Source organism: Loxodonta africana, chromosome 6 (genome assembly GCF_030014295.1).
Source record: "Loxodonta africana isolate mLoxAfr1 chromosome 6, mLoxAfr1.hap2, whole genome shotgun sequence".
NCBI classification, from domain to species: domain Eukaryota; kingdom Metazoa; phylum Chordata; class Mammalia; order Proboscidea; family Elephantidae; genus Loxodonta; species Loxodonta africana.
This window is the reverse complement of record NC_087347.1, coordinates 5,298,586-5,320,752: the sequence shown is the minus strand read 5'-3', so window position 1 is coordinate 5,320,752 and position 22,167 is coordinate 5,298,586. Positions and strand designations below refer to the sequence as shown.

Below are 22,167 nucleotides of genomic sequence, written 5' to 3'. Positions count from 1 at the left end.
GTACAGATGCTGAACACGCTGCTTCCTGCTTGGGAGTGGTCAATTATAATGTTTTGCATTCCCAGAAATCTTATGAGTGAAAATACAGTAAAAGGAGCAGCTACTACAGGGTGCACAAAAAACCCTAGAGACCCATTTTCCCTCCCGCAATCTGATACCTCTACTTCCAGGATTCCCTTGTGTTATGGCAATAAGACAGGTCCTAAGTGAATTAGGAGTCCCTGGACAGTGCAAACAGTTATCATGCTCAGCTGCTAACTGAAAGGTTGGAGGTTCGAGTCTACATCAGAGGCTCCTCAGAAGAGAGGCCTGGAGATCTACTGCCGAAAAATCAGCCACTGAAAATCCAATGGAACCCAGGCCTGCTCTGACAGAGTGGGATCGCCATGGGATAGAGTTGACTCAGTGGCAACTGGTTTAAGGGAACAAAATACACCAAGTTCCCCGCCTGCGATCCCCCCCGCGTTCACCCAGTGATCACTGTTCCCCGCCTGCGATCCCCCCCGCGTTCACCCAGTGATCACTGTTCCCCGCCTGCGATCCCTCCCGCGTTCACCCAGTGATAACTGGTACCCACCTGCGATCCCCCCCGCATTCACCCAGTGATAACTGTCAGGGAACTGAGAGACCCTCCAGTTCTAACTCCTCATTTTACAGTTGAGGAAACCCAGGGCCAAGGTCAAGTAGTGGTTCTTGCGAGTTCATAGTTCTTTGATATTGTGGAACAAATGAGGTATAAAATACCAGGGTATGTCTAGTGACCGCACTATAAATGACTTGGCTGTCTTGAAATGCTGAACTCCGCAGCGTTTAAACCGACTTGTGTGTAAAGACATGGAAGACTTACAAGTTGCTCTGCTAGTTCGTGATCCAAATCCAGCAGGTTCAACCTCAGGGGCCTGTTGTACATGAACCCTCGGCCGAACTCCAGCTGCATCAGCCTCTCCAGGTTGGCCACCCGCTCAAGGCCCACGAAGATCAGAGCGTGGACACCTGCAGAGAAAGGTGGGTTTGATCAGGCTCACCCAGGCACTTGAGAGACGAAACACCTTTATATACCTGACTTTCCTTTTCTTTCTTGTTTTTTTTCTTTTTTAAGAAAGGCTAACTATAAAATTTGGTCTTTAACATAAACATTTTTAGTGGAACTAACGGTCTCTTTAAAGAGCTGAACTACAGAAGCTTTGGACTCCTCTGGGCGATTGTTTCAGACACACCGATAGCTACATATTCTGCCGTAAATGCAGCAGTCGTGAAGTAGAATTGTGTGTATGTTCTCCAGCTCTGGTCTTACGTAACACAGACGTGCCCTGGGAGGGACTGAAATGCCAGACCTCCAAAATAATAGTCTCATCTCCAATGCTTGAGTTAAGCAAGCTAATGAATAGAATGATCTTATAAGTGAGGTGCCCTGGTGGTGCAGTGGCTAGGAGCTCAGCTGCTAAACAAAAGGTCGGCAGCTGGAACCCACCAGCAGCTCCTTGGGAACCCTGTGGGGCAGTTCTACTCTGTCCTGTAGGGTTGCTATGAGTCAGAATCTACTCGATGGCCAACATTTGTTTTTGGTTTTGGTTTTTGGTAATAAGTGAAGTTTCCATATATCCCTCTTACACCTTTGGTGTCAGCAACACTTTTTTTTGTGTGATAGAGCTGCCATATCCCAAAGCAAACAAGCAGTCAGATGTTACATCCGATATGAGACAGCTTTGCTTATCTGGTCACCTTGATTTTGCTAAGTATGCTTACATTATTTATTTTATATTATTTAAGTACATTTTTATTTAAATGGTATAGTATTTTTGAGCTGGGATAACTGCAAACAGAAAATGCAGCAATATCCTGTGTTTGCAGACAAATTCCCGGTTTATACGATGGAACTAAATGAATGAGTTCTTCACATCTCTCTGCAAGGAGCATCACACCTTCCAGACTCTGAGTGAGTCTGAGAGCCTGTGAGGCTTGTGCCAGGGTTTGTGAGGAAGCTGTGTATGTCCCTAAGTAGCCCTTGTTTGCCCCATCCATTGCCCCCTGTGGGCGATGGAGGACCAAGGTGCCGAGGGAAGAGCCCTCCCAGAGAAGCTGCTGTTCCCTCCAGGACCTGTTAACCGACTTGCCGCTCCCCAGCAGAACAGTGCAACCCTGCCTCCCCCAGGTTACTCCTCATGTTTAGAACACCACCAAACCTACCTTCTTGTCGGAGTTCCTCAGACGCTCTTTGTAAAGCACCCAGGTCCCCATCCACCCCGTCAGTAAAATGAATGACCACCTAGAAAGAAATATGTAGAGGGGGTTAGAAGTTGGCAAAATGGACACGAAAAGAGAGTGGAGCAGGGGAGCGGGTTGTCTCATTAGGGCGAGAGTAATTGGGAGTATGTAGCAAGGTGTATATAAGTTTTTGTGTGACAGACCGACTTGATTTGTAAACTTTCACTTAAAGCACAATAAAAACTATACATATAAAAAAGAAATATGTGTCACACTCCAGCTCAAGGGGAGAAGAAGCACCAAAGACTACTATAAAGGAACTGAGAGACCATCTAGTCCTAGCTGAGGAAACTGAGAGCCCAGGTCAAGTGATGATTCCCCCACGTTCATAGTTCTTTGATATTGTGGGATAAATGAGGTATAAGATACATGGGTATACTTTAGCGCCTGCACCAATGATAACAATAAAAAGAGTTTATCTCATTCTATTATTTGTGTTATGGAGCTTCTGGGAATCATATATGTATATGGTGGCACGGTGGTTAAAGCACTCAGCTGCCAACCGAAAGGTCGGTGGTTCAAACCCACCAGCCACTCCACAGGAGAAAGATGTAGCAGTCTGCTTCTGTAAAGATTACAGCCTTGGAAACTCTATGGGGCAGATCTACTCTGTCCTATAGGGTCACTGAGTCAGAATCCACTGTATGGCAGTGCGTTTTGTTTTGGTTTTGTTATATATAGAAAGAGAGAGAGAGAATTATAAGTAGAGAACGTATCTTATTTAATGGATAAGACTATAAATAAACATGAATGAATCACAAATTCAACTCAATCAAGCTTAATTACTGATTTCTAGAATTTTATTCTAGTTTAAGTTAAACTAGCAAAATGAGGAAGATATTACATTTTAGGCTGTGATGACCAGTTAATTAGTAAAGGACTTCTGTGTATACATATTACCTACCCAGTCAAGCATGAAGAGTGTGCATATGATTGGTTGGGGGACTTCCAGACACCAGGTATTCCCGCTTACCAGTAAAATCCCAGAAAGTGGATAGGAAGCATCTGAACAAGGGGGAGCCCCTGCTCACCTTCACATTGTTCGATGAGGACGCCCTGAACGTGTTCTGATAGACCTTCAGCGTGTCAGCAGTGAGGACATAGGGGTGCTGGGTGCGCATGTTTTGGAACTTCTCGAACAGCTCCGGCTGGTACTCGTCAAAGGGAAAGCCCTCCACCGGCCCCGAGGGCGTGTTGGCCACTATGGACACTCGCACCGTGGGCGCCTGGTTACCAGTACAGCTGATCCTTTGCATCTGGCTGATTCTATTCAAGATGTCGTCCACCTTGGACTCAAGTCCCTTCTGGGCCACGAATACATTCTGATCACTTGAACCATCAAATCCCAGAATCACGTCTATATTACAGGCTGAAAAGGAGAAATGCAAGCAATGAGCTCCAAGTCGGGGCTGCAGAGACAACAGGTATTACTTCTACCCATGACCAGCACAACCCAGGACACAAACCCAGGACATGGTGTTCATGGATAGAATGGAATCTTGTACATGTGAGCTTTGAGGAGCAATTCTATTTGCCTCTCTCATGGGGAAAAATGATGCCAACTATGAGGACACAAAATTGTTGGCCATTTTAATACAGATTTGCTTTTTGGTGATGTTACTTAATGTTGGTGTGACAATCTTCAGTAGGTTTTTAGATGCAGACCAAGTTTCTGATTGAAATTAAACAAACTTGAGAACTCAAATACTCTGGTCTGCAGCAACTGATCCAATAAACCTATAAAGAGAAGTAAGGATCAGTAAGTCTGAATCATTTCTGGGATCAAAGAATAGGATAAAAAGAGTAAATCTTATAAGGACAAGAAAAGAAAGACTTGTACTCTTATTATGGAAGAATGTACTACAATAGCCGCTGGGTGAGCACCAGGACCCAACCAACTTATACGTGAATGTAAGTAAATGTCTGAAGTAACCAAGTGCTCAAGGAATTCAAGGTATCCAATAACTAAATATCTTGCAAATACGAACACACCACTGAGGCTGGACGAACACCCAAAACTATCATCTTTAAATCTTAAACCTCAAACTGAAATTTTCTCCGAAAGTCTGCTTTGAACCAAACAACAATTTAGCTTAATTAGTCAAGTCTGACTGCCTTGAGCATTGAGCTCTTTCAAAGGTTTATCTCTGTGGGCTCAATTGACAAGAGCAACTCGAAAGGTTAGATGAGAAGTTTAGGGGGCAGAGTTTATGTGAACAGTGGTAAATTGCAAAAGCGAGAATGATTACACAACTTAAAGAACGTCAACAATGTCACTGAATTGTACATGTAGAATTTCTTGAAATGACGTATTCTTTGCTGTGTATATTTTCACCAAAATATACATATATATATTTTTTAAAGGACAGGATTGAAAACAGGCACATAATGGGAGTTACCTTTGGAGACATCAGATACACCAGGACATAAGGTTTCATGCATTGCGTCATGCAATGTTTCCAGAACTTGCTCGCTCAGCTCCGACAGCTCCTGCACGTTCGCCACTCGGAACGCTGTGGCACTGTTGGACGCTATCTTCCCAACCTCCTCTGAGTCGATATTCCTCACACCCACCGCAAAAACCTTGACACCTTTCTGGGTGAGCACCTGGCTTGCCTCCTGAGCGTCCTCCACTGACTTGCCTCCTGTGATCACAAACGCAATCTGCGGGACTCTCTGGTCCAGGCGGCTCCCCGCCTCAGGCACGAAGTGGTTCAGCCGCAGGTGCTCAATGCCCACTTTGGTGTTGGCATGTCGTCCCCCTTTGTAGACCACTTTGTTGATGGCGTCAATAATCTGCTCCTTGGTGGAAAAGTCCTTCAGGAAGAACTCATCCGTGGGGTCAGAATTGTACTGGACTAACCCCACCTGGATGGAGTCACCCCCTTCATAAACCGTGTCCACAATTTCAGACACAAAACGGAGCACTTCCTGGAAACTGTCCCTCTGGAAATTGATGGAACCATCCAACAGGAACACGATGTCTGCTTTCTTTTTCTCTAAACATGATTAAAAGGGGAGTGGGAACAAATGTGGTTTCCATTTAAAAAAAAAAAAAATGAATATACAAAAGGTAAATTAAACTAATGAAAACAAGGCATTCCGATAAGTTATTGACATTAAAACCTTCTCTCTATCCCATGCTTTTCTAGTTCTTGAATTCACAGCCCTTATCAAAAAGTTCTATAAAGGTGTAAGGGTTAATTGCAGACTCATTGGTTTTCAGTACTGGACAGAAGCTTTGAAGTCAGCCACCCCATGCCCTGATGTACATGTCCTTAAGGTCAGCATATGCCCGAAAAATAATGTTAAAGCCAAGGAGGTAAATGATCATCTAAACAAAAAGGGAAGGAAACATGAGATCTCAGTGAAACTGAGCCCCAGTAATTCCTGGCAGTGCAACAGTATCCCAGGAATTCGATAGGGAACTGGATTCAATGGTCCATGATCTCGAGTGTTTCAGGGAATGTCACTACACCCTTTCCTTCTGGTCAAACGTAAGTGATGGTCTCCAGCCAGGATGAGGGGAGATGTGATAGAGGCAGTACACGAAAGCGCTGGAGAAGCAGGTGGGAAAATGAGAAGGGGACCCCATGAGTCTTTGAAGGAATAAGTGCTAGTGTGTTGAAAGCCTCATGGCAGCCTTCTGGAAATCAGTGGTGTTTGGGACTGATTTCCTAATTATAATCATGAAATTGAGGCTGGAGCAGAGAGGAGGGGAGATCAGGAGATGGTATAAGAAGGGCCATAATTAAGAGATAGAGAAGCAATGACAGGGTTAAACAGGAATACAAAGTACAGCTCCTCCCTGGGAAACCAAACATAATCATTTGCTTTGGATGCTGCATGGCCATCATCTAGAGGAAGGCCAAGAAGACACGGGGTTAAAGAAGAGATGTGGGCTGGAGGAGGACTTCCATTTGCTCTTGGCAGCCCCAAAAGTTAAAACCAGTGAAGTGGGGTAGAAGCTTTAGGTGGACAGTTCCCCCAGGGTGTTGCTTCCTAACGGTCAGACCTGTCCAGGAAGGAGTGGTGCCTGGCCATGCTGGATGTCCCATCGCTGGGCATAGGCTGATCTCACGGTCATGCCCAACAGGGCGTGAGGTGGCTGACATCAAAGATTCTGCCCAATTCTGAAAGCCAATGAGTCTGTGATTAACCCTTAATATATCTTTATAGAGCTTTTTGATAAAGGGATGAAAGAATCAATGACCACACACTTCGTGGGTTATCTTTTCTTCTACAATTTCTCTGGGTTATATTTCTGGTATTTAATTTCTATCTGCAGAAACAACCCTGAGAGAAGAAAAATATTAAAAAGAATGCTAGTTATTTTCATTTCAAATCTAAATTTAAATATTAATTACATTAATCTTTGATATACATTTTAAGTTAATTAAATTCGTGTTTAATTTAAAAAACAATCTTTTCAATTATCCTTAAAAAATGGATATCACAGTCTGCAGTCACAGGCCACACAGCTCATACCTGGCCGTGGGGGTGAAGGTGTATCCACTCCCTGAGGTGCAGGCGTGGCTCCGGAGGGTCCGAATGAGTTTATAACCCTGTCTTCTATGTTGGGAAGCTCTCTAAACTCTCGCACGGTGAAGACCAGCCTGGGGTTGTTGGTGATGGTCTGCAGCTCAGCTCTGTCGATGTTGCGGTCTCCGACTCCCAAGCTCACAATCCCAGAGGAGCTTATCACCTGTGAAAACCTGGAAACATCATCCTGGGATTTTCCGCCAAGAAACAAGACTAGGTGTTGGGGCACACCGTCTTCTATCCTGCTTCCAGCCGACTTCACAAAGAGATTTCTTGCCACAAATTCCAGGGCTTGGCCAGTGTTCAGCGGAGAGCCTCCTTTGAACCTCAGGCGACGTATGGCATCAAGCACAGTGGCCTGGGATTTATAGGTCTTCAGGTAGAACTCGGGAAAGACCTCGTTGCTGAACTGCACCAGACCGATTCTCACCTTGCTGGGGCCAATGTTGAGTCTTCGAACAATCCTGATAACAAAGTCTCGAATGTGTGCAATGCCGTCAGTCTTAACACCGTCAGAACTATCAATTAGGAAGACGATGTCTGCAGCGTCGCTCTCAATAGCTGAGGATAGAAGAGAGAAAACAGGAAACTGCAGTACATGACTAGCCCTCATCTGCTTTTGTCTCTGCATTTTGCATTACATTCTGAACTTTGTTTCATATTCTCACCATAGCATCAATAAACATGAAAATTATATCTTGATATGCATGTATTGTTTATCTCTTGGGCTTTTTAAAATTCATCATTAAAAAATTGGACTTTCTTCACCAAAACAATTTCCACTTCTTGAAATAGTTTACGTTCTCCAAAGCTTTCCGAGTTTATTTTAATTTTGACTTTGTGGTCTGGGTTACCACTAATTTTTTGAAAAAATAAGCAACATTTAGAAACGAATTCTGTATTACAGTAGTATACAGAATCATGAGCTGTTACTACCGGAAGGATCAAGACCTCTTGGACCAACATCTTTGTTCTACAAAAGACAGGGGTAGATGAGGCCAAAGGAGCCTGAGTGGCTTGTCCAAGATACCACTTTGCTAGTGACACCCAAATGTCCAGCCTCTGGCCCAACATGCCATGACATCTCTCCAGCCTTCACCACCACCCTGTCCCAACCCATCGGGGCAGGGTTCTCACAGTACAATACTATATGCACCAAGTCACAGTAGAGCTTCCCAGGGGTTTGTTTCATAGTATTTCTTTTTGCTCACTTATCTCTAGTATTTACACAAATATTTTATTTTCATTATTATTTCCCCTATTTTCTTTATGTGAATCCATTTTTAACTATAAAATCAACCCTGAACTCCTGAGAAAGATGAGCCCTTGTTTTCCTACTAGCTAGAATCCAAGGTTCTTCTCAGATGCCATTTTATTGGGCTACTCATAGGTTGCCACTCAACAAATTCCAGCTTATCTTTTGTCTCCTAAATCACTGGGCTTTTTGTAACAGCAATGCAGCACAGCAAAAGCTCAGCAGGTCATGTCACTGAGAAAGAGAAAAGCAGCCTCAGACATTTGGGAGCCGGCCTGGCTCACCCAGCCAGACATTGGGTTCTCCTGTTCAACTGAAACACTTTCACATCAACATCAGACTAGGCCACTCTGGGACCATGATGGACTGAGACAAAAATGAGACCACTTTGTAACCTTATCTGAACACAGACACAAGGAACATTGTCCAAACCACAAAAAATAACTAACACCATCCTGTACAGTCTAATATGGATGACTGCTGCTTCTTTACCAATTAGAGCTTTAACCTTGCTCTAGACTTTCCCCCTTCTAGATAAGATTTATTAAAATAACAAATCTTAGAATTATCTCCACTTTTTGACAGTATCCAATCCAAGGCAAAGTCCTATTTCTTTAAACCGTCCGCAAAATCATCTACCGCAAGCCCCAATCCTATCTTCAGTCCTTTATAACAGTCTCTTACTGAGAAAGCCTATGGTTAACCACGGTGCGCATTCTCCCAATCTGTTCAACCGTGGGTATGTCCTAACGGTTTTTCACTGGAGAGCATTGACCACGTAAAAGGGAAGGAGCACTACCAGGTGTCCCTTTATTTTAACTTAACATGATGGAAATCTTGGTGGCGTAGTGGTGAAAAGCTAGGCTGCTAACCAAAAAGGACTGCAGTTCGAATCCACCAGGTGCTCCTTGGAAACCCTATGGGGCAGTTCTACTCTGTCCTGTAGAGTTGCTATGAGTCGGAATTGACTTAACAGCAATGAGTTTATCACGACTTCCATGGCCCTTGAGACTGTTATTTCTTATATCAAAAGCATTCAGAGAAAAAAGCAAATCTTACCTGGAGGAGGATAACGCGTGCTGGCGAGGATACGTTGAATTTGCTCAGAAGTTAGGGTCGTGATGGGAGTAAGCAGTTTCTGCTCCAAGCTGGGCAGCTCCCTGAAGGTGCTCACAGAGAACACATATTCAGGGCTAAGAGAGATCTTAACCAGCTCCTCCTGGTCTACATTCCTTGCAATGGTAAAAGGTGCCACCCCAAACTGCTTGATCTCTGCTGCCGAGTCATCCACCTGGTCATCAGACTTCCTGGATAAGATGAGGACCAGGAATTGAGGGACACCCTCTTCGATGCGGCTTCCCAGTGGCCTCTTGAAGATGTTCTTTGACACGTACTCCAGGGCCCCCCCAACGTTGACTTGTCTGCCACCCTTGGGCCTCAGCCGCCTCACAGCATTCTGCACCTCATCCTTGCTGGAGTGGGCATTCAGCAGAAACTCCACTTTGGGGTCCTCACTGAACTGGATAACTGCAACCCGGGTGGTGTCAAAGCCCACATCCAGGTAGTCGACCAGCCTTTCGATGAGAGTGCGGATGTACTGAAACTCAGGTCCAGCACTTTGAGATCCATCAATGAGGAAGACCACATCCTTCTTGTTGCCAACACCTGTTAAGTCAAACGTTATCACAGGCTTCACCTTCACTGACACAAAATTCTTAGCATTACTGGACCACCTCCCAGTTTGTCACACAGAGTTGCCACCTGACAGGCAAGGGGTCCTAGTAACAAGTATTATATGTAAAATGCCAGTCAATAGAGTGAAAACAGAATGAGGCCTGGACATCTCAAAGAATGCCAGTGGTCAGACTCCATGCCTGAACACAGAGGCTGATGGCTGGATCTACAAGGGGGAGGTTGGAACCCATGTCCCTTCCAACTTCTATCCGTAATGCTTTATGCGGAGCTAGGGAGTTGGAATTATAAGCTAAGTACATGCCCCTCTCTGAGACTTTGATTTGGCCAAATGCACAAATCCTAGCCTCCCTCTGAGCTTCTGCCATTTCCGGCCACCAAGGCCAAATAAGGCATGTGGTTCCTCATTTTTCACGTAACTCTATTTTTCATCCATACGGCAGAAGAAACAAAATTGAGAACTTTTTGTGCCCCATCATCCAAACAAGTAGACCCAGATGATTACAAAGACCAAGGAACCAAAGAACCCCCTCTCTACCTGGACTTGGTGGGAGGACTGGTCGCAATCTGTCCAGCTCTTTGCGGTTGAGCTGGATCACTCTCTCAGAGACAAGCTGGTTGATGGTCCCCAGATCCTGGAAGGTGGGGATGGCCACGGCAAAGTCTGGGATGAAGGAGATGGTCTGCATCTCCGAGATGTCGGCGTTCCCGATGCCAATGCCGATGGGTACTGCCCCTCCCCTCTTGAGGACCACTGAAGGGCCCTGCACGTCATCTCCAGACCTGTCAGCCGTGAGAACAATCAGAAGCTGGGGGACGCCTTCTGCAATCCTGCTGCCCACAGAGCTGGTGAGGATATTCCTCAGGACAAACTCCAGGGCTGCCCCGGTGTTGGGAGTCGGCCCCCCCAGAAGGGTCAGCCTGCGTATAGCGTTGACAACGCCCTGCTGGTCCGTGTACGAATTCAGGTAGAACTCGGGCCTGGTCCGGTCACTGTACTGCACCACCGCCACGCGTACCCGATCTTGGCCCACATCCAGGCTCTCCACCAGTCTCTGGACAAACTCTTTCAACAGGGGGAAACCACTCCTGACGCCCTCGGAGCCGTCAATCAGAAAGACCACGTCCTTTTCACCTGAAACTGAGATGAAGACTTTGCTGACTCACACAGGTCAGAAAAGTGACAGTTTCATACCAAGTGTGGCCACCTAAACGGCCCCAAAGAGGGAAGGATGGAAGCAGAGTTCAGAGGGGAGGGAAGATGCTACACCACTGGATTTGAGGATGGAGGAAGGGGCCACAAGCCAAGGAATGTGAGTGACCTTGAGAAGCTGGAAAAGGCAAGGAAACGGCTTCTCCCCCAGAGCCTTCAGAAAGAACACAAGGCTGCTGACACCTCGATTTTAGCCTGGGGAGGCAGGTTTTGGATTTCCGTCCTCCAGAACTGTAAGATAATAAATTTGTGTTGTTGTAAGGCACCCAGTTTGCGGTCTTGTTACAGCAGCAGTAGGAAACTAACGCATCAATACACAGCCCTTTTCTTTCAGAACTTTCCAGTGCTTAAATAGCGCTGTCCTACTAACCTTCAGCAGTGCGCTCAAGAAAATTCTTTTCTTTCTTAGTTGGGGAGAGATACTAGATGGCAGAGCCAACAGAGACACTGCCATTTCATCGATGGGACATTGAGGTTCCAAGTGATCTGCTGCAAGTCACAAGTGAATCGGTGGGGAAAAATGTAAACCAGATCTCCGGGGTAAAATCCAAAACCAACAGTGAACGTGTCCAGCAGTCAATGTAGACTCTGTAGATGCCCAGTTTTTAACCAAAAGGATCATATGCAAAGTTAAACATTCTTTTTACTGCAGTTTTGTCCCCAAACGAGAAGTGGCTAAACACAAAGCCATGGTAACGTGCACTCGCAGTTGGAGACCTTAACCCGGTGTCTGTGACGGGAGTTTCCTTGCTCCTCTAGTGCTTCCTGATGTTGAGGAGCGGAGCACAGGGGTTAAACAGGGCGAACGGGAACCCTCGCTGGGAACTCAGACTCCCTTAAAGGCGCTGGGGCTCAGGGAGACCGTCGTAGCTATAATGGCACCACTGTATGTGTGCGCTTTTATTAGGAGCGTAGGAAAAGCTGTGTTGTGAAAAGGAGGATTTTTAATCACTGATATGTCTACATCTTTTTAATGTGTCTTATTGTAAAATATTCCGATGTCCTTTAAAATAGCCATCCCGATTATCCTGTTTTAGCTAGGGATCAGAAAGAGTGTCAAAAACCAATATAGATTTAACAAAAAAAAAAAAGAAAGAAAACCCTTGAGAGCAAGTCGATTCTGACTCATGGCGGCCCGATGTGTTACAGAGTAGAACTGCTCGAAAGGGTTTCTTGGCTGTGATCTTTACAGAAGCAGATGGTCAGAGAATCAAAGCGGGGGGAAGAAAGCAACTCATATTCTATTGTTACTGCAGAAACCACATATTAAATCGGCCTTCCCTGTCAACCCACGGAGGGCTGCTTCTGTCTGAGGACTTGGAGCCAGCAACCTACCCCAGCTCATGCATACCTGGTGTTGGCGCCCCACCATGCACTGTCTTTATGAGGTTCACGATCTGGGGCTGGAGCTCGCCAATCTTGGGAAGCGATTCAGCAGCCAGAATGAATGCAGGAGACGGCACTAGCTGCTCTAACTCTGCAGGGTCTGCGTTCTTGGCTTGGAGGATGAAAGGCACCACGGAGCTCTGTCTCAGGTTATTGGCGGGCCCATCAAAGCGGTCGGATGACCTCCCAGCCACCAACAGCACTAGGAACTGAGGCACTGCGTCCTCGACCCGGCTCCCAGCTGACTTCACAAAGATGTGTTGCTGCGCATAGTCTAGGGCGTAGCCCAGGTTGAGGGCTTTGCCCGTCTTGATCTTCATCCTCTTCACTAGGTTCAGGATCTCGGGCTTATTCTGGTGCTCATTGAAACGGGACTCCACCCTGACATCATCGCTGTACTGAGCCACCGCAATCCGGGTCCCGTCAGGCTTCACGTTCAGCTCATCGATGACCTTATGGAGGAAGTCTCGGACAGCTGGGAACTGGCCCACAAGATTGGCTGAGCCATCAAAGAGGAACAGGATGTCTCGCTTGCTCTCTACAACAAAAGTGGATGAGGACATGATGAAAGAAGAGAGATTAGCAGGCACCAAACCAACTTCAGCCCAGCACCACCGGCACTTGATAATAAGTGTTTGCGAAATGCATCTGAAGACCACTGTACCAGCAAGAAGAGAGAGAACCACCCCAGCTGTCACTCAAAGGTCTTATTTCAACGCAGTGCATGTTTGCAAAGCAATAGGATGGCTAGCTCAGTTTATCCAATCGGGCGCTATGCTTCATCAACAAAGCGAGCCAAGGAAAGCAACCCACAGAGCTCTGTTCTTGCGTTGGGTGGCAATCACACTAGGAGAAGAGTCAGATTGTTACAAACAAAACTATTGAAAATGTGATCCTCATGGTACTGGTGCTAAAAAATTTGACCTCCATGTCTCGTGATAAAGACTGACGTAGGTTAAGCACCCAAGCATAACTGAATGGCCACGTTTCTGCTCTAATTGGATCATGGTTTTATTAAATGTGAATTTATGGATTAGAACCTAAAATAGTGCCTGCCATTGCTCTGCAGGCTAGGTCCTCTCTCAGTGTGTGTCACTTTTCTGTAGCAAGACGACAGAAAGCATGAGCAGCGACCCACAGGTGGCTACCCAGTGCACTGTGATTGTTATTTTCAGTTCATGCACTTCTCAGAACTACTGTGATTGGGCTTCAATTGGCTCAGTTTTGCTACCCATCTGTGTGACATCAGGGCTGGTAGACCTAATGCTTCATGTCTCTCTGCTCTATAATTTTGAAAAAATCTAAGCTTCTTTTGGAAACCTTTTTACTATTGCATAAAGATACAGCCTTTGTTGAGCTTATAACAAATAACTTGCTAGATACAGTGGATCTCGAACATAAAAATATCATATAAAGAAAATAAGTTCAATGTTTAAATGGCTTCAATGCATACTCATGTATGAAAGAGATGAGTCTTTCTCATTTCCATCATATCCATCTGGATTTGAACTCCAGAATCTTGACAGGGTTTGGAGCAAAAAATAAAACCAAAAAAAAACAAAAGTTTCTGTGTAAAGAGTGGGACAACATGGCGGCAGAGCATAAGCCGAATCGGCTACTCTTGCTTTCATCAACGAATACCCTAAAGCGTGTTCTAGAGAAAACCAAACCCATTGCTGTCGAGTCGATTTTGACTCATAGCAACCCTATAGGACAGAGTAGAACTGCCCCATAGGGTTTCCAAGGCTGTATCCTTTACAGGAGCAGATTGCCACATCTTTCTCCTGAAGAGCAGCTGGTGGATTTGAACCGCCAACCTTTGGGTCTAAAGACAGAGAATCTCAACTTGCTGGTACAGTGTCTCACCACCCATTCAAAGGATTTATGACACTCTTAGGTTCAGATTGGTCAACTGTCCTCCAGGGAGGTGGCTGAGGAGGGAGAGGGAGCCCGCGCGCAGTAAGGTGGGTTTACCTGGCTGGGCGAGTGGAACGTCTTCCACACCTCCACTAACATATGTGGTTAGGGGCTGAATCAGCTGCTGAGGCAGAGCTGGCAGGGAGCTGAAATCATCCATGAGATACACCAGGCTCGGGTTAAAAGCAATCTGCTCAAGCTCGGCCTTATTCGCCTGGCTAGTGCCCACGCAAAAGGTCAGCACGCCTGCGCGCGCTAGCGCATTGGCAGCTTGCAAATAGGAGTCCTCAGACTGCCCGGCTGTAAGCAGAAGCAGGAGCTGCGGCACGTGTTCATGGATCCTGCTGCCGCCAGCTTCGGTGAAGTGGTTGGCATGCACAAAGCTCAGGGCCGAGCCCGTGTTCAGGCCTGAGCCCCCCTTGAACTGCAGCTGCCTCAGATGGGCCAGCACATCTGACTTTGTCTGGTATGTGTCTAGAGAGAACTCCGTTACAGGGGTGTCACTAAATTGCACTAAACCAATTCGAATATTGTCATGTCCGACATCAAGGCCGTTAACTAGGTTCATTACAAAGTCACGAACATAAGGGAAGTTGGCTTTTCCAATGTTGAGTGATCCATCCAAAAGAAAGATGAGATCCCTTTTGTTTACACGAACTGCAGTGGAGCACAGAAAACAGAGTGAGACATACATGACCTGGAAGGTCTTCCCATGTGTGCACACAACACATGCACACATGCCAACATTGAGCACACAGAGACAACCAGGATGGCAAAGCATGTCCATCTCGTAAAATATGGCAGGCGGCTGCATATTTTCTTCCAGTGTTGGCTCGTGTCGGTGAGGCATGTGGCTAGCCAGGGTGGCTCTCACAGAGATGCAGTGCCAAAGTTCGCATTTTTGCAACCAACCAAAATGATCGGAATCCTTGAAACTGAACATTCCTCCCCTGGAAATGGAATCCACAAGTGTGCTGTGCCTTCCCACCTCACTCATACATGTGGCCATGGTCACGGCCACCTGTGCAGTGCACAGCTGGATCCTACAAACTGAGAAGAACTCTCTACCTACAGCTTAAAAACTATTTGCCCAAAACCAAAAAACAGCTGCCATCAGGTCGATTCTGACTCGTGGCGACCCCATGTGTGTCAGAGTAGAACTCTGCTCCACACGGTTTTCAATGGCTGATTTTTTGGAATTAGATTCCCAGGACTTTCTTCTGATGTGCCTCTGGGTGGGCTCGAACCCCCAACCTTTCGGGTAGCAGCTGAGCACATTAACCCTTTACACCAATCAGGGACTCCCAGTTTACCCAAGTCACCAGGAGATCCCTTAAGGCTTAAAAATAAATAAATGAAAGCAGTGTCTTCTGACTTTGAAGTATTCCCAGCACCTTCCAATTTGTCATTCTCCACTGGTATTCTTGTCCTTTTGGGAGTCCTAGCATTACTAGGTAATAACAAAGAGGGCCCTATGGGAATTTTCCCAAGGGGTGATTAAAATACAGAGACTATTTGATTTGCCTGACTGAGGTCACACATATGGAGAATAAAAAGTATAAGCCCCAAATTAGTGTGTTTCCCCCAACACATCTAACATGAGCCCTTAAATTTTTCATTTCCGATTTCTTTCCTGATGCCTCACTAAAATTTAGATCTCACAACTAATTTTACCTTATGTTCTATCAAGTGGAAACCCTGGTGGCGTAGTGGTTAAGTGCTATGGCTGCTAACCATGAGGCTGGCAATTCGAATCCACCAGGTGCTCCTTGGAAACTCTATGGGGCCGTTCTACTCTGTCCTATAGGTTCGCTATGAGTCAGAATTTGCTTGACGGCAGTGGGTTTTGGTTTGGGTTCTATCAAGTTGAACTTTGGCTACAAAAGTGAGTGTTAGAAGTTTTAAAGAAGGAAAAACAATTAGAGTGAGGATTTAGGAAGACCAGAAAGTCTCAAGAGAACACGTGCTTCCATGCAACATAGTTCATGCATCGAACGATCCTACATAAACTTGTGGGGTGGAAAGGTTTGTTTCTGTGAGATTCATCTTCATTAAGGACGGTGATTTTTACATATTCAATTCACAAGCCCATAGACCTTGACATTGACTTAAAAACAACATTTCATTGATCATCATATCACATGAGGGATTTGAAGAACCACCAGGTAAGTGATCTTCACACCCATTCATTCAACATGCTTTCTTACAGGATGAAATCCCTTAAAGAGAAAAGAGGCAGGTTGAAATCGGAGGGCACTATGTCCTATCCTAGCCAGGTTTGGCCTTTGAAGTAGACTCAGGACAAGGAGAGAGGCTAACTCCACTCCTGACAGTGGAGAGAGGAGGGGGGCAGGAGTCACCGTACAAACAGAACAGCACTGGGGACTGACCAGGGATAAGAGCTGAAGTGACCACCTCGGCCACACACCTCAGCAATAGGTGGTCCTAGGTCCTACCATCTAAGTCTCACATCATTCTTACTGTAGGACATTTTAAGTCGTACAGCTTTCAAATCAGGGTAAAAGAGAACCTGAAACACATCTTGTTATTGCTGTGGTTTTCATCATTTAACAGTTGTCTGTGTTAGGTGCTTGTTAGCTAAACACAAATAAAACTCTTTTTTTTTTTCTCAAAGCTTCTGCCTCAAGACCACCCTATTGCTTGTCTGATGCTGCCCCCACCATACCTTCAGTGGTTCCAGAGAGGGTCCTGAGGGGCGCCAGCAAGCTGGGCAGCACGCCCTGCAAAGGGGCAACCCGGAACTCTGCGGGGACGAACACCAGGGAGGAGTCGAAAGCAATCTCTTCCAGCTCAGCCTGATCGGCAGCCTTGTTTCCGATGGCGAAGGCCATGATGCCGTTTGTCTTCAGCTCCTGGGCAGGCTGGCTGACCCCATCTAGGGACTTACCGCCTATGATCAACACCAAGAGCTTAGGCACCTTCTCTGCAGCGCGGTAGCCAACCGCACTAGTGAACAGGTTGTTGCGGACAAAGTCCAGTGCCGAGCCCACATACAGGCCCGAGCCATTTAGGGGCTTCATTCTCCGCACGGTGTTCATAACTTCCCTTTTACTGGGGTAGGTATTAAAATAAAACTCAGGCCTTACAGTGTCTGCAAATTGAGCCACTGCCACCTGGATAAGATCCTGTCCAATCTCCAGCCTCTGGATGACCTTGGCAATGAAGTCGCGGATTGCATTGAAGTTGGCCAGTCCCAGTGCAGAGGAGCCATCTACGAGGAAGACTATGTCCCTCTTGTTGACTTCAACGACTGCAGGTAGCAACATGACACAGTGAGAAGGAGGGCCTTACCAGTCACCCTCAACAATGACTCTCTACTCTAGAGGAAGACTAGGTCCCTCTTGTTGACTTCAATGATGGCAGGCAGCAACATGACACAGTGAGAAGGAGGGCCTTACCAGTCACCCTCAACAATGACTCTCTACAGAGATAGCCCCATTTAAGGTATGCTCCCATTTGCTCTGGCCAAGGTGAAGTCACTGATGGACCCAGGCAGCAAATTGTCCTAATGCACATATTTGTTACAGCTGCACCGTTCCCTGCTGAATGACAGGTCAGGGTCCCCTCCCACCCAATCCACTCTTAGTACTTTTTACAAAAGAGTTTCACAAAAACAAAATTTGCTTTAGTGGCCATCAGTTTAGCATGCTGACACTTAAGTCAGTAAGCTCTTTTCCACCATAAATATATAGTTTGGATTTGAGAGGCCAGAAGGAAGCCATCATTTTAATAATTAAAGGAGCAACTGGTGTGTGTTCGGTAAGCCCTTGACTTCATGGTCTTGATTTCACAGGATACACGTTGCTAAATGCTAATATTGGAAGAGCACACACATCTTCACCCCCTCTAGTTCTGTTTTCCAGGTGGAAAAAAAAAATGACCTGGCATCATAAACTTATTAAAAGGAAATGAACATCAAAACCAGCAAGTGGCACAGAAGTACTTTCATTCAAGTATGCTGTTGTAAAGGTCCTAAATAATGTTTTAAGACTACGATAACTTAAAGACAAGTCACAAAGCAGAAAGGTGACAACAAGATCACTTCCTCGAAGTGGCTTATGAACAGCTTTCCAGCCAGGGAAAGGCTGTATCAGCGTATAGAAGATCCACCTGAGTTGTGGGACAAAGGATGGATAGGACCAGAGCACCTATCCAGAAACCTAAGAGAGCTTTCAAGACTTATATGAGTACAGGTGGTTAAACCTGAGGGGGAAATTGTGCCATCAATTTACTAATTTATGAAGTCATCACCATACTGACTTGAGGAGCCCTCTGTCACTCTATTCTGTTAGGTATATTATATGGCAATTCAATTTTGTAACACTTCAATTCACTTGAGATGTGATGATGTTAATATTATTGGTCCGAACTCTCTTCTTTAAGAAAAAACATATGAATGCATACAGAGATAAAAAGCATCCACTGAGGGCACTTGGGGACCATTGCTTTGGCATCAAGTTGTGATCTAGACAGTGAATGCCAGATTCTCAGACTTCAGGTAGACACACAGGTATGTGGAATTCTCACCACAATGCCTGATCTAAGACAGCAAGTGCCCCACGCCTGTACTGTCTCCTCCTCCCTCCAGTGCTCTCCAAATAGAGATAAAAGATAAGTAAGCATAGATACATAGAGATAGGAATAGATGTAGGTATATAGATATGGACACAGAGATAGAGATAGATACTGTTATGGATTGAATTTTGTCCCCCCAAAATATGTATTGAAATCCTGACCCACACACCTGTGGATGTAATCCTGTTTAGATCTAAGATTTTCTTTGTTATGTTAATTAGATCATACCCAAGTATGGTGGGTTCTAAATCTAATCATTTCTGCAAAATGGACACAGAGACACACACAGGGAGAATAGGAAGGCAGATGATGGCAGACGACAGAGATGGATACATCAACAAGCCCTGGAATGCCAGGGCCTGGCACAGCTACTAGAAGCTAAAATAGACGAGGAAGGACCTCCCCATAGAGCCACGCCCTGAATTCAGATTTGTTGCCTCCTGAACTGTGAGAAAACAAATTTCTGTTCCTTGAAGTCATCCAATTGTGGTATTTCTGTTGTAGCAGCACTAGGTAACTGATACAGTCATAGATGTAGACATAAAGCCTTAGACACCATCATATAGACATAGGCTTAGACATGTAGACATAGACATATAGGCATAGACATAGACTTAAATATAAACATAAGGACACAGACATAGAGACACAGACATGTAGACATAGATATATCGACACCTCTTCAACATTTGTTGACTATAAATTAATTACTAAGATTAAAGATGGTGTTTGTAAAATGCTAATAAGCTAGGGAAAAATTAAATGAGGGCTATGTTGTACCTGGGTTTATTTATTTATTTATTTATTTGATATGGTACCTATTAATACCAAAGAATTTAAATCTTCTCCTAGAATGGAAATATTTTCATCTACTTTAACTCCTTTGCTATAATTTCAAGAACCCAGAGCCAAGAGATGTTGTACGACCTGCCCAGCATCAAATGGCCCGTCAGCCCAAGACCTGGGACCAGAAGCCAGGTCACCCGGACCACAACCATGGAATTTCCTCAGTGTTTACAAAATGATTGTAAGTGGTTTGTTTCCAAAAGTACGCAAGCCCAGGGAAACCAAAATAGGTTGTAAAGTCTCACCAGATTGTTTCCATATTTACCAGGGTCACAGGAATGGTGCCATGATGGAAATGATCTCAGGCAAGTCAAAGCCCCCCATTTCCATTGTTCTCCCCTGTCCATTTCCATTTCTCATTGTATCCAAAGTTCTAACCTCTCTGTCAGCTCACCTGAAGGATTGTGGTCAGTGCTAGGATCCCATCAAGCAAGGGGAAAAAGCCAGACACCTAAATGAGATTAAAGGCAACCACTCTGGGTTGGCCTTACTGATTTAAATAAATGTAATTAAAAAATATCCTCTAGAGAGTAAACATCATTTACGCTTTTCTTACCACATCACCTGGACACGGGGCAGCTCTAACATCCAGAATTAAGTGTGTGCTTTAAATAAGATGTCCCCATCCTGAGCTATCTTCCTACGTTCGTCATTACGATAAAGGCCCCATTTTAAAATCATTGGGAGGGAGTGTGAACCAACTTTGTTTGAATTATGTAACCTTTGTAAGGAAATGCAGTGATATTGCCTTCACATCCATGCAATCGCTACAACTCAGGGTTAGCAAAGCGCTATCAGGCAGAGGTCAACTCCAAATACGTGAGTGGATAAAGCTGGTTTTTGTTTTCCTTTGTTTTTATTAAGACTTTCAAATGCTTCTCTCTTAACTTCGTACAATGGCACGACTTCCAAAAAAAGTTTATCTTTAAATTATTGACCACCCTTCTTCAAAGGAAAGCCTACCCATAACCTCAACTAGTAAAATGGGGAAAAACAGCAGTATTTTACTAGCAAATTTACTTTGTAGACACAGGTATGCGGCATTTAATTAAAAAGATAACAAGAACCCTAACACTGTATCGATCCACACAAGAAAATCGGCATCACCGGTTGCAGACGACAACCAGGGTCTTATATCAGCCTCAGCATTGCTTCATCAAATACTTATGGAGCACCTACTATGTGCCATTATCTGTTTTGGTACCGGACGGATGGTGAAGAAGAAGACTGACAAGGTTTTACCCTCAAGAATTCATCTTGTTAGGGTCTTCCAGGGTGTAAGCTATAGCGGGAAGTGAGCTGGATGCTTCTGGAAAGGACTGAGGGGACAGTGCATCACTAATTCACTGAGTGGCATCCCATTGGCCTGACCTGTCTCAGAGAATACTTGATCAGGGAGGGGAGACTGTGCCTACTCCCCTGGCTGCCTAGAGAGAGTTTTCCACCACAGCCCGGAGACCCTCTGCTATTTCTGAGAAGCAGAAAGTTCATGTTCACAGGTTTTCCTACCAGCAGGCAGAAAACCTGGAGTCTAGACCTATGGCTGCCTCTGCATGACTGTGCAAGTTTGATAACGTCCCGCAACACCAGGAGCTCCGATCTCTCCTCATCTGTAAGCTGGGAACGATGGGGACATCCTGCCTGCCCCTCATGGCGGTCCTTTGGACCGATTGCCGGGTTTCCACTTCTATTTTATTAATGTTGAAAAATAACTCCAGTGAGAGAGACGTCTAGAAATATCAAGAGAATTTTTAAAATGTAATTTCACATCAGTTCTGATATACCCCACCCAGCAACATGTTTAATACTATCCGTGGCAAAATCTCTGACCGTGCGAGAAACCTCCGGGTAACGTCCCGCAGTGTGACTGGATCTGCTCCGTTTGTAACTGCCACAGCATCAAGCCCGCCTCTGCTCCGATTTAAGTTTTGAAAGTACCCCCCCTACCTCGCCTGTTTGTTAAATGCATGTTTGTTCCGTGGCTTGGTTAGTTTTGTCTTTTTTAAATCACTCCTATGTTTTGTTTTGCCAAAGGCCTGACTTTTGAGTATATGTCATCATCTTGCCACTCAAAGAATCACCCCTAAACTTGATAAGCACAGAGGAAAAAAAAAAATGTTTATAAAACCCCACCAAACGAATGTTGCATTTCTTACCGTCAGAAGAAATTCAACTCTCCACGGCCCTGGCACAGAGTGCCTTTGAGGGCTAGTCCTCACTGTGCACCTCTGTTGCTTTTGGGAAGAGGCTCTTTGCCTGAGTGCACGTCCGACACGCTGATTTTAGGGGCCAACACCATTACCGTGGACTAGTTTTCTCAGCATTGTAATAAAAGCGAGTTGCTGTTGCGTCAGCTCCGGGTCCTGGCGACCCAGGTGTGTCAGAGTAGAACTGTGCTCCACGGGGTTCTCACTGGCTGACCTTTCACCAGGCCTTTCTTCCTAGGCACCTCTGG

The 22,167-nt window shown here is 45.4% G+C and overlaps 1 protein-coding gene across 1 annotated transcript in view; it reads right to left on the bottom strand.

The window, feature by feature from the left end:
• COL6A3 (collagen type VI alpha 3 chain) overlaps positions 1-22,167 on the bottom strand; it is a 90,373-nt gene that overhangs the window by 43,491 nt on the left and 24,715 nt on the right. Inside the window, exons 5-14 of the mRNA XM_064286502.1 lie at positions 16,957-17,541; positions 14,328-14,927; positions 12,319-12,891; positions 10,293-10,895; positions 9,122-9,727; positions 6,754-7,368; positions 4,665-5,264; positions 3,297-3,634; positions 2,188-2,266; positions 848-993 (exon numbers count right to left, since the gene is read on the bottom strand). Of these exons, the coding sequence (XP_064142572.1) occupies positions 848-993; positions 2,188-2,266; positions 3,297-3,634; positions 4,665-5,264; positions 6,754-7,368; positions 9,122-9,727; positions 10,293-10,895; positions 12,319-12,891; positions 14,328-14,927; positions 16,957-17,541 (4,745 nt within the window). The remainder of the gene's footprint in view (positions 1-847; positions 994-2,187; positions 2,267-3,296; positions 3,635-4,664; positions 5,265-6,753; positions 7,369-9,121; positions 9,728-10,292; positions 10,896-12,318; positions 12,892-14,327; positions 14,928-16,956; positions 17,542-22,167) is intronic.